This window comes from Mixophyes fleayi, chromosome 7 (assembly GCF_038048845.1).
Source record: "Mixophyes fleayi isolate aMixFle1 chromosome 7, aMixFle1.hap1, whole genome shotgun sequence".
NCBI classification, from domain to species: Eukaryota; Metazoa; Chordata; class Amphibia; order Anura; family Limnodynastidae; genus Mixophyes; species Mixophyes fleayi.
This window is the reverse complement of record NC_134408.1, coordinates 16,931,519-16,949,662: the sequence shown is the minus strand read 5'-3', so window position 1 is coordinate 16,949,662 and position 18,144 is coordinate 16,931,519. Positions and strand designations below refer to the sequence as shown.

General features: G+C 39.6%; 2 protein-coding genes across 4 annotated transcripts in view; both read left to right on the top strand.

Moving 5' to 3' along the window:
- Positions 1-17,487, top strand: part of LOC142098470 (NXPE family member 4-like) — a 38,569-nt gene extending 21,082 nt beyond the window's left edge. The window contains exons 4-7 of the mRNA XM_075181316.1: positions 6,244-6,965; positions 9,170-9,231; positions 14,749-14,967; positions 16,876-17,487. Coding sequence (XP_075037417.1) covers positions 6,244-6,965; positions 9,170-9,231; positions 14,749-14,967; positions 16,876-17,423 — 1,551 coding nt within the window. The 3' untranslated portion in view covers positions 17,424-17,487. The remainder of the gene's footprint in view (positions 1-6,243; positions 6,966-9,169; positions 9,232-14,748; positions 14,968-16,875) is intronic.
- Positions 1-18,144, top strand: part of LOC142097386 (NXPE family member 4-like) — a 175,505-nt gene that overhangs the window by 54,818 nt on the left and 102,543 nt on the right. The window lies entirely within an intron of this gene.

The following is an 18,144-nucleotide window of genomic DNA, read 5'->3' as shown; positions in this document are numbered from 1 at the left end:
TCTTTTTCCACCAAACAGAGCACGATATTTACTATATGGTCATATGGTGACCCGGTGGGCTTGGTAAATGTGTTCCTGGCATATGGATCCCGAATAGTGACCATTTAGCCCAAATTTCCAGGGGCTGTCAATGGAAATTTTTGTAGCTGGTGATGTCCTTATTTTTCAATACTGACCAACTGTACAACTATTCCCCTTCCCTGCAATTATAGTCATTCTCTGTTAATATCTGGGTTTCATAAGATAATGTTTACTATAGTTGTGTATTTAGTTTGTTGCAATAGGGATTGTATTGCATGCGGGTCCATCTAAAAAGTATTGTGCATTGTGTTTAGAGACTCCTAAATCAGCAGCAACGTTTCGTGAAAGGATTTGAAAGTATTGTCATTTCTGATCACACTGTGATAGAGAAGTCTGGGACTAGGAAACATTTTTATGACCTATTTTTCTTGTTTGTGGTTTATTATCCATGCAGCTATTTTACCTTCTTTATTTATGGAATGATTATTTTAGATTGTTGTATTATGAATAACATTGTATACAATACATCGCTGCCGACACTTTAACATAGTTTCTTGGGAGACTTTGCAGACAAGCCCGTGCTTCCAAGTATTCACATACAAGATTCGTCAGACCTTGGAGTACTACAATCTCCATCATGTAATGTTTAATGCAACAGATTATTGTGTACTGTAAATACGTCAATATATAATAGTATTTCAATAAGCAGTAGCATATAAAGAAGAGAAGATAACAATTGATTGTAGGAATTGGATCAAATATACATACAATTTTTTTTTCTATTGTGATGAAAAGTAGGAACATTTCCAGGGACGGATTTTTAAAAACCCAAAACTGTCCCTGACAATTAGACCCTTGGCAGTTGCACAATGGCATTGAGATAGCTATGAATAAAAGGTATGAAACTCTGGTAATGATCATATTAATATAGAGCGTTAAAGTCATTCTGAAGCCACACACGCTATGGTATTGCAGCTACCACCAGTTGTGTGCTCTTTAACACCAATGTCATAATATTGGTGGGCAGCACGGTGGCTCAGTGGTTAGCACTTCTGCCTTACAGCACTGGGGTCATGAGTTCAATTCCCAACCATGGCTTTAGCTGTGAGGAGTTTGTATGTTCTCCGGGTGTTTGCGTGGGTTTCCTCCGAGAGCTCTGGTTTCCTCCCATACTCCAAAAAGCACACTGGTACGTTAATTGGCTGCTAACAATTTGACCCTAGTCTGTGTGTCTGTCTGTCTGTGTGTGTGTTAGAGAATTTAGACTGTAAGCTCCAATGGGGCAGGGACTGATGTGAGTGAGTTCTCTGTACAGCGGTACAGAATTAGTGGGGCTATATAAATAAATGATGATGATGATGATAACATAACCTAGTAGGGACACAATCGACTTGTGTGTCATCTTTATTTGACTCATCGTCAGAAGACCGAGAGTAGTTTCCCTGACTATGCGTGTCTGTTGGTCAACGTATCCATACTGAGACACCACCACTCAGATAGGGCAACGTCCAACAAAAATGTCAATTGTTGTTGGAATCCATCCATAGGGTTAGCAGATGTAAAATATTATATCATTTATTACCTCCATTTATTACCTCCACCTGGAGGATTAACAAACATTGATGTATCTGACATTATTTGTCCAAACTCTCTAAATTTGAAAAGTTGCCAGCTTTGGTCATAGGCCTGAGTGATATTTAGTTGAAATGTTATTGCCATTTTATTAGCAATTTAAAATACTATAAATGTTCATGAATATTTGGATAGGAAGTGGAACAACGAGAATAACTCCCAATATTTGGAATAGGACTTGTCGTAACATCAGAAACAGTCTGAGAAACAATTATTAATCTAGTGCAAGGAAAACCACGCAGAGCGTGATGCTATTAATCTGAGTAATTTCATAAGTTGTGGGTTATTTTTCTGTAACAGTTTTATGATACTGGCGCTTAATCCGCGGTCAACTGCACTCCAGTTACAATGTAACTATGGTGTTTGAGCTGGTATTTTGCAAAATGAATTCCAACTCACCAAGTCCTTGGTGGGTCCTTGGCTTGAAGTTGCACAGTGCTGTAGAGATGCTTGCAGAGAGTAATTTTAGGGGTTTTCAACTCTTGCTTTCGGTTGCAACAATTTGAGAGATAAATGGTTAACCCAATTCCACAGTTTATTTCAATATCTACAACTGTATCAACAGAGTGTGAATAATAAACTGGTATACATCACAGCTGGCTACTCACCTAGAATATTGGGGATCCTCCCAAATTAGGTGGAGACCTCCTGAAAGAGCAGGCAATTCTCCCGCTAGGTGGACAAGGACCAACTGTGATTGTGCGTCATCAAGCTATGCCCACGTTAGTGAAAGCCAAGTAGGCATGGGTGCGATGGTGCAGTTAGTTCATCATACACATTGCCCCTCCCTATCTGTGAATGTGCCTTTCCAAGGATGGGGTCACCCTGCTATAATGTCGCCCAGCACTACGGCTCTTGTCACACCCCTGTTGCGGGGGGTGAGGGGTATAATTGTGTTGCAAATTAGAATATTTTTTCCTATTGCACTATTTGTCAAAAATCTGATACCCCCATCCCCCTTGCTCTTAGAGAAGTCGCAAGGCAAATAAAAAAAAACCTCTAAGTCTGTCAGACTAATCAAAACAGAGCGTGTCTGCTTCAGCATGGGGCTGTTTTCTTGTAGGGAAGGGGGCCAATATTTTTTTTGTGTGCTCGACTCCCCTAAAGAATTCAGCCCAGTGCTGAACAGGTTGGTGCTGAGTGACATTTTGACAGAGTGGTAAATGCTTTGGGTTTTCCTGATATTGCTTAACCAGCACAGCCTGTCATAGTCTAGTGCTGATAGTGGCTTTTTTTAGGAGGACCCCTCACTGTTTGTCCCTTTACATCGGGCAAACTGACCTAGTATTCGATCTGCTCTAAGGATCTTGATGCGCAATCTCTATGCGCGTCATGTAAAATTGGATCAAATGTACTAACTTCCAAGCGCTAATTGGATGATATATTGAGGTGTCACCTACACCAAAACACAAACTGCTCAACCAAGAAACAGAGAGATATACAAATTATATGTATATTAGATGTATATGTGCAAGCACAGATAAATCGTCACCGACGAGAGCATCTCCAACGCAGTACAACCTAATAATTTGTAATATCCAGCTTTTGTACCAGAAAAAAATGGGGGGGAAAAAAAATATGGTACAGTATGTTTCAAATACTGTCAAACGACTGTTCTGGGTAGGAGAAATTCCACGCCACAGGCAAGGGCATCAATTATATCATTGTTGCCTTCTCTCCCGGAATGTTCAGGAGACTCCCGAATTTTTGGAAGTTCTGTCGGGAGAGCAGGGCAACCTCCCGAATCTTACCTGCTTCGTTGGTGAAGTGGGTGGGGGCGGGGCTATTCACATCACCCTGGCTCCGCCCTCTGCTATAACAGGCTGATTGATATTGCATACCAGGTGTGGGGCCTAATGGCGAAATTAGCGTGGCCAGGCGCCCAGAACAGCCAAGTTCGGAGATCACAACTTTTGAGTTGACAAGTATACATATATATATATATATATATATATACCGGTATATATATATATATATATACTGTATACAATGAAGGCTGATGCACATTGCTTTTCTTCTACTCTGCGATTGAAGATAAATAATATAGAGGGAATAATTGGCTCCAGAGATCCTACAAACTACAAGTCCCAGCATGCTTTCTCAATATATAGCCGCTTATTGCTGGAAGGGTATGCTGGGACTTGTAGTTTCACAACACCTGGAGTGCCACAGGTTAGCCCAGCCTGATTTATGAGAAGGTGGTCCCGCCAAAAATACAAAGTAGCCAAAAACTCTTGTCTATTATGCCAAAATAGTATAAGTAATGAAAACATTAATTAATATTAACATGGATTCTTTTTTTTTTCACCAGGGTGACAAATCTCTGTTCATGATCCCATGGCGTTGGTAAAACCATTACAGCTTATGATAGTGGTAATTGCCATATTCCTAACAAGCTTAATTTGGCATCGAAGATTATTTCAGGTGAGAAATGACAAGTCGTGTAACATTTGTGGATGCAATTTCTCCATGTAAAGGTAGACACTAATTTTACTTAACTCTTGAGAACTTGTTGCCTTACTAGGAGTAAAACCAATTAAAGTAAAATCGATTTAAAGGAACAGTTGTGGATTAGTGTTACAAGTGAATGTTTCAGCTTCGCTTAATCTGAGTATCGGCTGTACAATTATGACATTTTGACACAGAGATGGAATAATAGCAGACACAGAGTCGTAGGGCCTGAGTCATTAAGGAGAGTATGGCAAAAAAAGGAGTAAATGTTCACCGGGACAAACCATGTTACAATGCTAGGGGTGCAAATTAGTTTATTATGTTGCACATAAAATAAATACTGGCTGTTTTGTCAGCTAGCACACACATACTTGATAGCTTTATTTTTACACTGAAATGTAAAGTTGATCTAGGACATGCCCTACCCCAACTATAAATCTGTCCCCACATTTTACTTTAACCCCCCCCTCCAATGCAACATGGTTTTGCCAAGATGCAAAGTTACTCCTTTTTTTTGCTTTACTCTCTTTAATGACTCAGCCCCACTGTGCCTTGAAATGCAAACTGCAAAGTTTCCACCTCAAGAACCTCCAAAATGGCACTGCAAGGATCAGCTTGGGGGTACCTCCTGGTGAGCTGGCTCACTCAATTTAAAAGCACATAAATATTTGACCAATATAGGAACTCTCATTGTTTAGAGTTAGGGCTACCAAATATCAGGAGCCCTGTGAAACGACAGGCTTATCATACACTTACAAATGTGTGTTACTTAGATTTCTGCATTCTATGTACAAATACAATGGCAGCTCTTCTACTGATTGACAGAGGTGTGCTGGGAGATCTACCTGTGTGTTTCTATTCTAGATATCGCCTCCCTTTCTGGCATCTGCTGTCGCTTATAAGTTAGGGCCTGATTCCAGTTTGAACACAAATTAATTTATGGGTTTAAGACAAGTATGTAACTTTTGTGTAGCTCAACTTGTATTCAAATCAAAGCATTTTTTAAGATAAGTTATGATTTGAATAGGTGTGGAAATACGGTAAACGGTACTTGCTGTAAGTAGTCACACATAACAAACTGAAGTATACGCACGAGCGTACTTACCCATAATTGACTAGTCTCCCGTAATGTCCGGGAGACTCCCAAATTTCTGGGAGTCCTCCTGGACTCCCAGGAGACCAGAGCACCCTCCAGGTTCCTGGTTATTTGATAAGTTAAGCGGCCAGGGAGGGGGGGGTTATGAAACGATTTGTGTGTCATCGTGGACCCGCCCCCTGCTGTAATAGGACAGAACATGTTATGTCTGGGGTGGGACCGATTGACGCGATTCGACAAGCCCCGCACCCCACATGCCCACCTCACCCCGATCTCCCAGAGCCAATCTTTCCAATGTTGGCAAGTATGTACTTACCATAAGTTCAGAATTTTAATTATGCAGATCTGACTGAAGGGGTCGTAAGTATCAGATGCAGGTGGATATGAATAACACGCAATTGCGTTTAGATGAGTAAGTTTGGTTTTTGGACATGAGCCGTATGAAATCAAGCAAGGTGCGCTGCACAAATGGTTGTACATCTGGACTTGAATCAAGCAACATTTTATGTGTCATAATCTGACTTCAAGCAAACATTGATTGTAATTTATTGTGAAATCATTGTAGCTATATATGTAAAATGGACTGAAAACTTCTTAATGAAGCTGCGGTACCTCCTAGTTAAAAGTGGTGATGTAGTGGCTTCTCCCCTCCCCTTAGCTGGAATCCCGGAGGCTTCCTGTACAGCCATTTATCCCGGAATGTCTCCATTCCTCTTACAGCTCTGTTCAGACAAACTGAAAGGATGTGGTGGTGGTGTGAATGGGAGGCCAATCACAAGCTGAGATTGTAGATTGTGATTGGTTCTCTCGCTCACACTCCTCCTCTGTTGTTATTTAAAGATGATTAACAAAATTTATTTGCTGGAGGTTCAAACCAAAATATTAACGTGAGGAAAGGACTTCCTTAATAAGAAGGTTGTCACAAGAATAAAGTCACTGCTAAAGGTTTTTTAAACAAAAATGAAAAAGGCCTTTATTTCTATATAATACCAATTTATGTTTGGTAGAAATCCTTTGTGTAACTAATGTACTATAAATTACAGGCTCATGTTTTGCAAGTGCTGAAAAACTGCCGTGGGCCAAAGCAAGCTGAAGGGATGAATGGAGCGACACCGCCACCTAAAACTGAGCTCCAAGTTAAAATAGATGCAATATTTGACGATATTCAGATGCTCATCCCCAACGCTAAATTCACTCACTTTAATAGAAGCACAAGTGGGAGAAACAGTAAGGCTTTCATAGTAAATCCCAGGAAACAGTATTGTGTTGGAGAAGACTTTGTGGTACAGCTGGATATGTACGATTACTTAGACAAGAGGAAAACCTACGGAGGAGACTTCATTAGACCAAGGTTGTTTTCTCCAGACCTTGGAGCTTCTGTGTCTGGAACAGTAGAAGACTTCAAGAATGGGTCATACCATGTCCACTTTCCTTTGTATTGGGCAGGGAAAGCCAAAGTCTCAACTCTGTTGTTCCACCCAAGTGAAGGGGTCGCGGCCCTCTGGAGAGCGAGACATGCCAGTGAAGGAGTTCTTGGCTTTCAGGGGAAGTTTGAAAAGCATGGTAAAGAAGCCATTAGTAAATGTGGCTTTAAACTTTACAAGGAACAGGGGAGGGAGCTTTGCGAGTATATAGATCCAGTCTATGAAGAGGCCCTCTACTGCTTCAAAGCTCTAAACTTCACTTGCGAAAGTTTAAATGAAATGAGGGGTTATGACCTTTCCATACCACATATTACTGCTGCGGAAAGACAACTGTTTGAAAGGTATAATATCCATTCAGTATATTCATCATGTGTTTCAAAGCCCTTTAAATTGCTGCCATACTACCATGTTTAGAGACTTATAGCAGATTATATGATTACTACAAAAATTACCCATTTGTGGAATAGAATTTAAAAAAAAATAAAAAAATGGAGAGTTAAGTGAAGATATAAGGTAAACATACAGCAAGTAATGGCAAGTCTGCTTACCTTATCAAGGTGTAACCAACTAAGCAGCAGCCTACCTCTGGGTGCAAAATATTATAGTGTGTAGTGAGACGTGCATTTTGTACAGTATGTTATTTAATTTGAAATAGTATATTAGTGCATTATCTGACACAATGTTATAACTATTGACTCCAGTTCTCCTTATTGCCTCAGAGTCTGTTTTAAGTTCACTACCGGTGTGAGGTAAAGTTGCCAGTTGGTCTCTGTGCAAATTTGCCTGTGCACACTTATGGTTCCAGTTCTGTATGTACACCCATCTGAAGATATATGCATCTTAAGTTTAGCGTATAGATGTATCCGGTGCAAATGCGCTTCATCATAATCAACCCTAAACTGCACCCGTCTTGTGTAGGTGCCAAATGTACGCTAGGTAAGGAATGTAGTTCATAGATACACCTCAATGGGGCGTGTTTAACTTGCATTTTCACACCCTTATTTGAACACCTTTGATTCACCTCTTGAAGTGCAAGGTCTACAAAGGTTATTTATGTGCAACTCAGAATATTGGCTCCCATCTTGCATATGGGCAGTGCAACAAAATCACAAGTGACGCATAATTACGCAATGCAAATGCAGTTATGTCCAACTGTAAATCATAACACAAATTTTAATAACATTTTTAAAATGTATTACTACCATATCATTATTAAAATACCTAAATATTGAAAATGTAATGTTGTGTGGGGATGTTAAAAGAATACCAAGCTGTCTTGTATGTATAATTACTAGTTTTTAATTGTTCCAATTACAAAATGAAGATGAAATTGGATTAGAATGAATCTACAAATCAGAATTGTAGTTTATAGATGGCTAGTCTTTGATCATCTCAGTTAGAAACATAAGTATTCATGTGCCAGTTATTAACATGACACCTATACCATGCCCCTAACGAATATTATATAGATTGTGAAATTACCATCCTTATGTTCAGAAATAAGTAGTAATATTAATGGTCTACTCTGAAAGTACCAGAACAGTAATTAAGTTTAATTACTTTGAGTGGTTGTCACATCAATGTAGACTTTGATTGCGTTGTATCAGATAAATATGTCAGAAGCCATTATTTATCAGGGTTTAAAGTTTTTACAAATGTCAAGTTGACATAATGAATATGCTCAACAATACTTTAACAGTTCACTATTAAAGAGTATTCTGGTCACAGTCTGCTGGTCTAACATGTCGTTCTACTGTTCTTAAATAAGCTTATCTCCTGCCAAATCCAGTGATTCTTATTTCCAGTGGGGCTATTGCAGTAATTAATATATATACAGCGAGACCCTATAGCAGTGAAATCACCTCTTTTCATCATCCATATTGGTTGCTTTTCGATCTATGATAAATATACTCACAAGTATTGATCCCAGGAGCACTCCAGAATGAAGGGAAGTTGTATGTTGCAGAGTTGAAAATTAGTCTATTGCAGTCTGTTTCCTATCTGTTACTTCTGTAGGAAAGCCTGCCGAGATGAGTTTATCAATAAGAAAGGTGTTAAATCAATAAAAATAGTCCATGTAAGGAAGCCTGAATCTACGGAAGTGTAGTTATCAACAGAGGGCGGTGGTGGTATTATGGCCTTTGCAGAAACCCTGTTGGAAGAATGACAGAAGATTGAAGATACTCTTGAATTGGGTAGCAACAAGTTTTTCCTGAAGCTTACTGTGAAAGGGCAGACAAACTGTTGACACATCGGGGTGAGCCAATGTAAAGGGATCTGAGGACAAGTGTGGGAGATATGGAGGATGGAAGAGAGTTAGGAATACTACATGGTGAGATGGTTATGTGGGGGGTTGGTAGGCTTTTCTAAACAGGTGGGCTTTCAATGACCATTTGAAGCTATACAGGCTAGGAAATAGTCTATCTTTGCATTAGCAAAGTACTGACATAATTTCACAATCAATGAATTCCCTATTCTTTATATTATGTAACATATATTTTATATTATTTGCACAATTAAATCTTTTTTCTGATTTGTTTAAAAGTTCGAATATTGCTGTTGAAATTCCCCAAACGTTTGAGGCCATCACAGTTACCAGATGTGACAGTAAGTTATACCTTTTTCTGTTTTTGTTAGTGCATTGTATAAAAGTCATTTTAATGAACAGATTTATATGAAATGGCTGGAATTCTGCTAGTGAAGACTGGTTCTGCATTGGTTAACAGAAGTATTGTGAAGATCAATGTAACAATATGGAGTTTATTATTCAAGAGATAAAAAGCAGACAGGAAATAAACACAATTTTAGAAATGATGCTGGTATCATGATGAGGGACAAGGCAACACAGGATTCATGCTGGAATATAAATGTCTAAAGTAGGGATGTGCACCGGCGACTTTTGAGGTCTCGTGTTTTGTGTTTTGGATCCGGATTTTCATTATTTTTGGGGTTCGGATTTGTCTCGCAAAACACTTGACGAAAGGTCTCGGTTCGGATTTAAGGTTTTGGATTCGGATTTTTTTTTTAAAAAAAAAATAAAAAGTTTAAAAATCAAGTTTTTGGGCTTATTTTCACTCCTACGCTATTATTAACCTCAATAACATTCAATAACAAGCATTTCCACTAATTTACAGTGTATTCTGAACACCTCAAAATATAGTTATTAGTCCAAAACGTTGCAACGAGGTATCTTTCTGGACTGCGTAGAGGAGTGGGTCCCCACAATATAATAAGAAAACCATCAACTGGTATAAATCGCACCGAATAAAATACCTGGACTGCGTAGAGGAGTGGGTCACCACAATATATATTAAAAACCCTGAACTTGTATGATTCGCACCAATAAATGTATCTGGACTGCGTAGAGGAGTGGGTCACCACAATATATATAATAAGATAACCATCAACTTGTATGATTCGCACCAATAAATGTACCTGGACTGCGTAGAGGAGTGGGTCACCACAATATATATTAAAAACCCTGAACTTGTATGATTGGCACCAATAAATGTATCTGGACTGCGTAGAGGAGTGGGTCACCACAATATATATAATAAGATAACCATCAACTTGTATGATTCGCACCAATAAATGTACCTGGACTGCGTAGAGGAGTGGGTCACCACAATATATATTAAAAACCCTGAACTTGTATGATTCGCACCAATAAATGTCCCTGGACTGCGTAGAGGAGTGGGTCACCACAATATATATTAAAAACCCTGAACTTGTATGATTCACAGCAATAAATGTATCTGGACTGCGTAGAGGAGTGGGTCACCACAATATATATAATAAGAAAAGACTCAAGCTTTCAAGTGTAGTGTTTATAAAATATAAACAACAATACAGTAGTTTTAGTCAGAGCACGTCAATACCTCTTGTTTTAAATTATGACAGGGCATTTTACTTTTGGTTTAATTTCTTGAATTTGTTTAAATTTGGTTTTACTTTTTGAACATGGCAAACGACTGTTGATTGGTCACATAATGCAAAAAAAAAAGTTCCAAGATGGAATTGTCCTTGGGCCCTCACACCCACCCTTATGTTGTTGAAATAGGACATGCACACTTTAACAAACCAATCATTTCAGCGACAGGGCCTACCAAACAACTTTGGCTGAAATGATTGGTTTGTTTGGGCCCCCACACCAAAAAAGCTATTCATCTCTCCATGTACAGACTAAACAGGCTCTACTGAGGCAAGATGTCGTCCTCATCCTCAACCTCTGATTCCTCTCCCCCTACAGTGTGTACTTCCTCCTCATCACACATTATCAATTCGTCCCCGCTGGACTCCACAACCACAGGTCCCTCTGTAGTATCTGGAGGGCAGTGCTGTACTTCATTGAGGAATTGATTATTCATTTTTATAAACATCATTATTTCAACGTTTTGAGGAAGCAACCTCCTTCGCCGCTCACTGACCAGGTTCCCCGCTGCACTAAAAACTCTTTCCGAGTACACACTGGAGGGGGGACAACTCAGTTAAAAAATAAAGCCAGTTTGTACAGGGGCTTCCAAACTGCCTTTTGGAGTTCTACCACGTCACTACCTCTAGTTAATTTAGATTGCAAGGCTTGTAAATATAAATACTTTGAAGATAAAAAAAGCAGGCTGCACAGACTGTGGAGCTAGAAAGTGAAATTAAATGGACCACGTTACTTTGGTGGCTATCTATGCCCCCCCCCCCCCCCGCCCTACACTTGTAGTTGAATATAAATAAAGCAGCCTGCATAGACTGTAGAACTAGAAATTCAAATATACAAAGAAATGGACAAAGGCAGTTTGGTATCTGTCTGCATCAGATCCCCTCTCCACTAGGAGTAAAACAGAAAACTTTTCAGCCGTTATATAATCTAGAATATAAATAGAAATTGAGAAAGGCAATTTGGTATCTGTCTGCATCATAATCATCAACATCCTCCTCAGCGCCAGCTACATCAATATCCTCCTCCCGGTGTACAACATTCACACCTTCATTAGCCAAATCTGTAACCGGACTGTGGGTGATCCTTCCAGCATATGCAGAGGGCGTGCTGCAAATGCTGGATGGAGTCACCTCTTCCCATACAGTGATGGGAAGGTCAGGGTTCACAACCAACAACACCCTTGGACTCGCCTTGGGGATTTGTGATGTCATCTGTTTAGAAGGCAGAGTTCTTTGCTGTTTTGTTGTTGTTGCTGACAGCATAACTCTCTTAAATTTTTTGTAGGGGGGGGAGGAGGGCTTAGATCCTTGGGTGAAGTTGGACCACTAGTCATGAACACGGGCCAGGGCCTAAGCCGTTCCTTGCCACTACGTGTCGTAAATGGCATATTGCCAACTTTACGTTTCTCCTCAGATGATTTTAAGTTTCTCTTTTTGCTATTTTTTGAGAACTTGGGCTTTTTGGATTTTACATGCCCTGTACTAGGAGATTGGGCATCGGGCTTGCCAGACGACGTTGATGGCATTTCATCGTCTATGTCATGACTAGTGGCAGCAGCTTCAGCATTAGGAGGAAGTGGGTCTTGATCTTTCCCTACTTTATCCTCCAAATTTTGGTTTTCCATTATATGTAGCACAAGAGAGCGTACCCCTAAGCCACACACACTCGGCAAAGCCTTTAAAAATTATATGCGGCACAGGAGAGTAGCACTGGACTTATACTGCTGAATCAGTGAACTTTGTAATAGCAGTACCACTGGACTTATACACTGCTGAATCAGGGAACTGTGTAATAGCAGTACCACCGGACTTATACACTGCTGAATCAGTGAACTTTGTAATAGCCGTACCACTGAACTTATACACTGCTGAATCAGTGAACTTTGTAATAGCAGTACCACTGGACTTTTACTGCTGAATGTGTGAACTTGGTAATATTGCAGTACCAATGGGCTTATATACTGCTGGATTGGCTTTGCAAATTTGGTTATAATTATTTTTTTTAAAAAATTTTTATTTTAATTTTTTTATAACTTTTTTTTTATTTTTTAAAAACTTGGGAATAATGGGGAAATAACTATGCCCTTAGAAGCACAGAGCACAGGACACAGCACCACTGGACTGAACAGGACACAGCGCAGGACCCAGCAGCACCACTGACCTCAGAAGGACAGAGCACAGGACACAGCACCACTGGACTGAGCACAGCACAGCACAGCACAGCACAGCACAGCACAGAACTTAACTGAACAGCACAGAACTTAACTGAACAGCACGAGATATAGCAGGATAGAGGACCACCTAACACACCCTCCCTCTACCCTGATCAATGCCCGAGTGAAGATGGCGGCGACTAGCGGGGAATTTATAGGATCCGAGTATCGCGAGATCCGACAACGGGTTATGAGTCAGAGCCTCAGTTTCAGATTTGAATTTGGCGCCAATACCCGGATCTGTCTCGGATCCGACTCGGATCGGCAACGTTCGGGTGGGCTCGGATTTCATAAATCCGAGTGCGCTCATCTCTAGTCTAAAGTAATGCAAAACATGACCTAAAACACATTGAGATATTTCTGATGTAAAGTAACGCAATGCAAGGTAGAAAGCAATATCTCTTGTAACAAGGCTTGATGCAAATGTTCACAGAGTCCAATAATAACTGGAGAGCAAGGAATACTTACTGCAGTCCATGTTTGAGGTTTCAGAGTTGATGCAGAGCTGAAGTATACAACAGAAGCAATGCCAGAAGGAAACAAACTGAATGAAGCAACCAGGCCTGATGTCCATAATGAGCATAACCAGAACCGGCAAAACTGTATGGTGTTGTCCAGAAATCAGGATACAAATAATTGTTGAAACAGGAACCAATGCAGGGACAGAAACAAACAGGTCAAGATACAGGATTTGTTACAGGGACAGGAACAAAACAGGTCAGGAAACAGGAGCCAAGAACAAGCTTGTCAAATTCTATAACTGGCCATGCGTGCACTACTGCTCAGCACTAATCGAAACCAGAAATTCAGGGAACAGTTCTTACAGAGGGAGACACACAGGAATTGACCAATCAAACTTGTGGATGTTTGATAGAACTGAGGGTATTGAAATGTGATACAGTCACTTACCTGCAAGCGATAGCTAATTTGATATTTTTAAATAGCACACAAACATTTTTACTAAAATATAGACTAGTTCAATCTTTAAACAAATATCTTTGCGACATCACTGAAAAATAGCCACTTTTTTCTTTTATTACTTAGGTCACAAACTCACTTCAAGTACTGTAAATTTTCTTTAGCTCTCTTAATATCCTCATGCATATGCATGAAACAGGGGTCTACTAGAGGTGAGTAGCAGAATTTTGAGACAATTGATCTGTATGCCTGAACAGGCAGTTTGCAAAGGTGTAAAGTTCTGGTGATACAAGCTCTGAGATCCACTTTTGCTCTGTACTGTAAATTTCGCTTCTTGCCTCATTTTTAGTCCATAAATATAGCTGGGGTGATGTCTTTGTCACTCATTCTGCTTTGTGGTGGAGTTGTGGTAAAGCATACTTGCCTACTCTCCCAAAATTTCCGGGAAGCTCCCGAGTTTCGGAGAGCCCTCCCGGGTGTGATGGAGGCGGAGCTTAATGACAGGATTTTGTGTCATTATGCCCCACCCCCTTCTTTAAATTAATGTGAATTACTGCATTTCCTAGCAGGGACGGAGCTACAGTGACACAATAGCGTCACCACGCTTCCTTCTAAACCCTGTCACCCGCTTCTTCCTAGACCCCTCGGGATAGAGATCCCCCGAGATTTGCAAAGTCGGCAAGTATATGGTTAAGTATGAGAGGAGTCCGGGCAGAACAAAAATCATATCCCATGGAACTTTTAAGATGAAATACTGGCGGAGAATCTTGTGCAAATGTGTAATAAGGCGAATATTCTATGGAACAGTTTTGAAAATGTTGCTCCAGTGTCTCAGTCCTGTCACTAGCTCCAAATGAGCTGATAAGCTGCATTATCAGAAAGATTGGTTCAGTGCGCTGTTCAATGTGAGCAATTAACAGGTCATATTCAAGCTTATCCCTGTAGTTTTATACAACCTAACATAGACTAACAGCCATTCACTGCATTACAAGTATCTGGTGCACACTCACTTGACAAATTTTACTTATCCTCTATCTGATATAACCTTATTTTGCTTTTCCAGACTCAACAATAACCCCAAAGCCCAAGTGTCAGACAGGGATGGACTCTCCCTTTCCAAGTGGATATTTTTTCAATGATATCTGGAACCCTCTTTACTGCAACATGACGGTCTATACGATTGGGGAGGACTTCACTAAATGTCTGCAGGGGAAGAACCTCTTCCTTATCGGAGACTCGACGTTACGCCAGTATATGATGCACTTCACCGAGGGCATTAAAAGTAAGATTTATTTGACTTAACCTGCATGGATTGTAGTTGACAACATTCATATGAATTTTAAACAATATTATAATTAATTGTTTGAGTTAGCATATTCCACAGCAATGTTAGATGCCAAAGTAAATACTACTATGAACAAAACTTGTGGATATAACCTAAAAATCTATTCAGATATATATAGTAAAGTGGTTAATTAACTACAGGAGTCACAATTAATGTACGTATAGGTTTTAATCACTTACGTACATGATCCCATTCATCTGCTTATGATAGGAGTTTGTGTCACCCCTCTATTCTCCATAGAATTTATCCCTTATGTGGTGTGTCTAGTAATATACTCCACAGCACCGTACTATATGGGCGTAAGCGGGATAACACAGATATATTTGGCAGGTTTCTCCTGCGCTCCTATAAGATCGGGGATAGGATGGGGAATGCAGCCTAAATTCCTGGGAAATTCCTACTCAATATCCCCAATAACAAAAGATAAACACAGAAACGGAGTAAGGCCCAAATGGGAAGGATAAGAATAAAAGGATAGCTTAGTACCAAACAATGCCTGGGTAAGAAACCTTCAAATAGCCATAAAACAAAACCAAAACAAAGCAAAAAAATAATAAAAGTAAAAATATATAAAATATTAAAATGCACAATAAAATACAATGATAAAATAATAATAGTCACAATGTCAATGTAATGAATCCAATTGTCCAAAACACAACACTATATTGATGTAATCCGCAATTGTCATCAGGTGTGTCTTCTTTATATCTTTATCTTCCCCCGAATGTCTCGTGTATATGGAAGAAAAGAAGACAAACATCGATTCCCCAATAGTATAGTAATCCAATAAAACGTTTATTTAAAGACAAAATAAAATCCACTTACATTCTGTAAGCAGATCGGTACATGTAAAGGTTTCTTTAAACGCGTTGTCAGGCTCCTACTCGTATAACGGTCAGGTTAACTGACTGACTTCCGGGTATGTTGTCTATTTGAAGGTTTCTTACCCAGGCATTGTTTGGTACTAAGCTATCCTTTTATTCTTATCCTTCCCATTTGCGCCTTACTCCGTTTTCTGGGGATAACACAGATACTGACAAAGCGAAAATAAGAGCCTAATTACAAGCGTTTACAAAGCAAACAAACAGTTGTTCTCTGATGATGGTTGGAGATTTGTAAGGGTGCAAGTGCAGAGTTTTTCCCCTACAGAAAAATAAGCTATTTAGCAATAAACTTCATACTTCCTGAATTCTACAGTTCTATTCTTGTTGATCATTACCTGTGAGTATGTACCATTAATATACAAGTGGAAGTTGCTCAATCAATTTATAGGCTCATAGCAGTTGCTTGATAGGGTGGGGTAATCCAGAAAGGAAACACACAGAGAAAAATCCCCCAGCACACTGCTATAACCAGCAAAAGAGCTGATATTTCTATTTGTACATAAAAATGCAGAAATCTCAGTTGCATACATTTGCAAATGTATGGAAAGCCACCCGCCCTGTCAAAGCGCTTCTGCTAATAGGGTGGTCCTAACTCTAAACAATGAGACTCCTTACTTGGGGTACCTCGTGGTAAGGTAGCTCTCATTTTAAAAACACCTATATGTATGGTCCACAAAAGGCCCTTTACTCAGAATCAAACGTCCCAGACTTTTTTTTTAGCATATTTCAGAAAGTTATTTTAGTATTGAAGGAAACAAAAGAGGGTGTAAGTAATTAAGTTGATGGGCAGAAAAGTTATTATCAGACATTTGGGAACAGAGAACGATGTGGAAACTGCGTTTTGTAGGCCATAGAAACAGAAATTGTTATTATTAGTAGCAAGTCAACTTTAATACAGTTTTATTAGATAACTTTGTGTTACTATCATATTATCCTTCACTAACCTGCTTATCCCCAACAGTAGTGAAGTATTTTCGTTACCACGAAGGTGGATGGTCAAATTGGGCTATGGCACTGGAAGCTATGAACACGGAGAAAGATATTTATGTCTCGTATAAGAGACATGGATTTCCGTTAGAACATCCCTCGTTCTACTACTTCAAGGAAGACATGTATACGAGTCGTCAGATTGACCAGCGAGGTGGGGGAAAGGACACTATCTTTGTCATTACAATGGGACAGCACTTCAGACAGTTTCCCCTTAAGATTTTTATTAAACGAGCTCTCAACATCCGTAGAGCTGTAGAACGATTGTTCCTCAGGAGCCCCGACACCAAGGTCATCATCAAGTCAGAAAACACCAGAGAACTTTTTTCTCCAGTGGAAATGCAAGGCGACTTCCACGGTTACATTCAGTATCTTATTCTGAGAGACGTTTTCCAGGGGATCAATGTCGGCTTTGTGGACGCTTGGGACATGACGGTGGCTTCAGCCAATGTGGTTGTCCACCCTTCAGGGCATGCATTTGCAAGTATATTGAGCCTGACATTTAGTTTTGCGTGTCCATAAAATGGCAAAATCGAGGAAAGCTCAGTTATCATGTCCATGGCTTTGTGGAGATTTCTCATACGCAGACTGGAACAAGGAATCTGAGCTTAGGTTTAGAATGAAGTCTAACTTAGAATCTTACCCCAGCGGACTGCTGTAGTTACTGAGGTGTTGATAAATGACAGTTTTCTTCTCAAAGAAATGTCTACAGCTATCACGAACTGTGTTTAATTCTGTGCCATCGGTCCAACTCAGTCTATAATATCTGAATTCTTTCCAATTTCTTTAATCTTTCACTTAATTAAGTATATTGTCTGAAATCGATGAACAAATTATATGGTGATATTCCAAAGTTCCTCTATTTGGTTTATTGAATAAGGTTGGTGTTTCCACTTGGTTATTATTTAAGCGAGAGGGGATCTGATACAATAAGCTGGGTATATAAATGCTTCAACAAATATATTCCATCAGTAAATAGTTGTAGAGATACTGGGCCTGAGTCATCAGGACAGTCATACTGAGGGCAACGTGTATTTGTTTAAAAACGCACGGAAATTGACTCTGCATACTTCCGAATACAATAAGGAACGGACCTGAAGATACGTGCACTGATTAGTTCTCTTTTTGTTTTGTATACATATGTGGTTAACTAAACACAGGATTATTTCTTCTCTGGTTTTGTCTCAAAATATTGCCTAATGTTGTCTTAGCAACTATCTATCAAGCCAATTTAAGTCTCTTT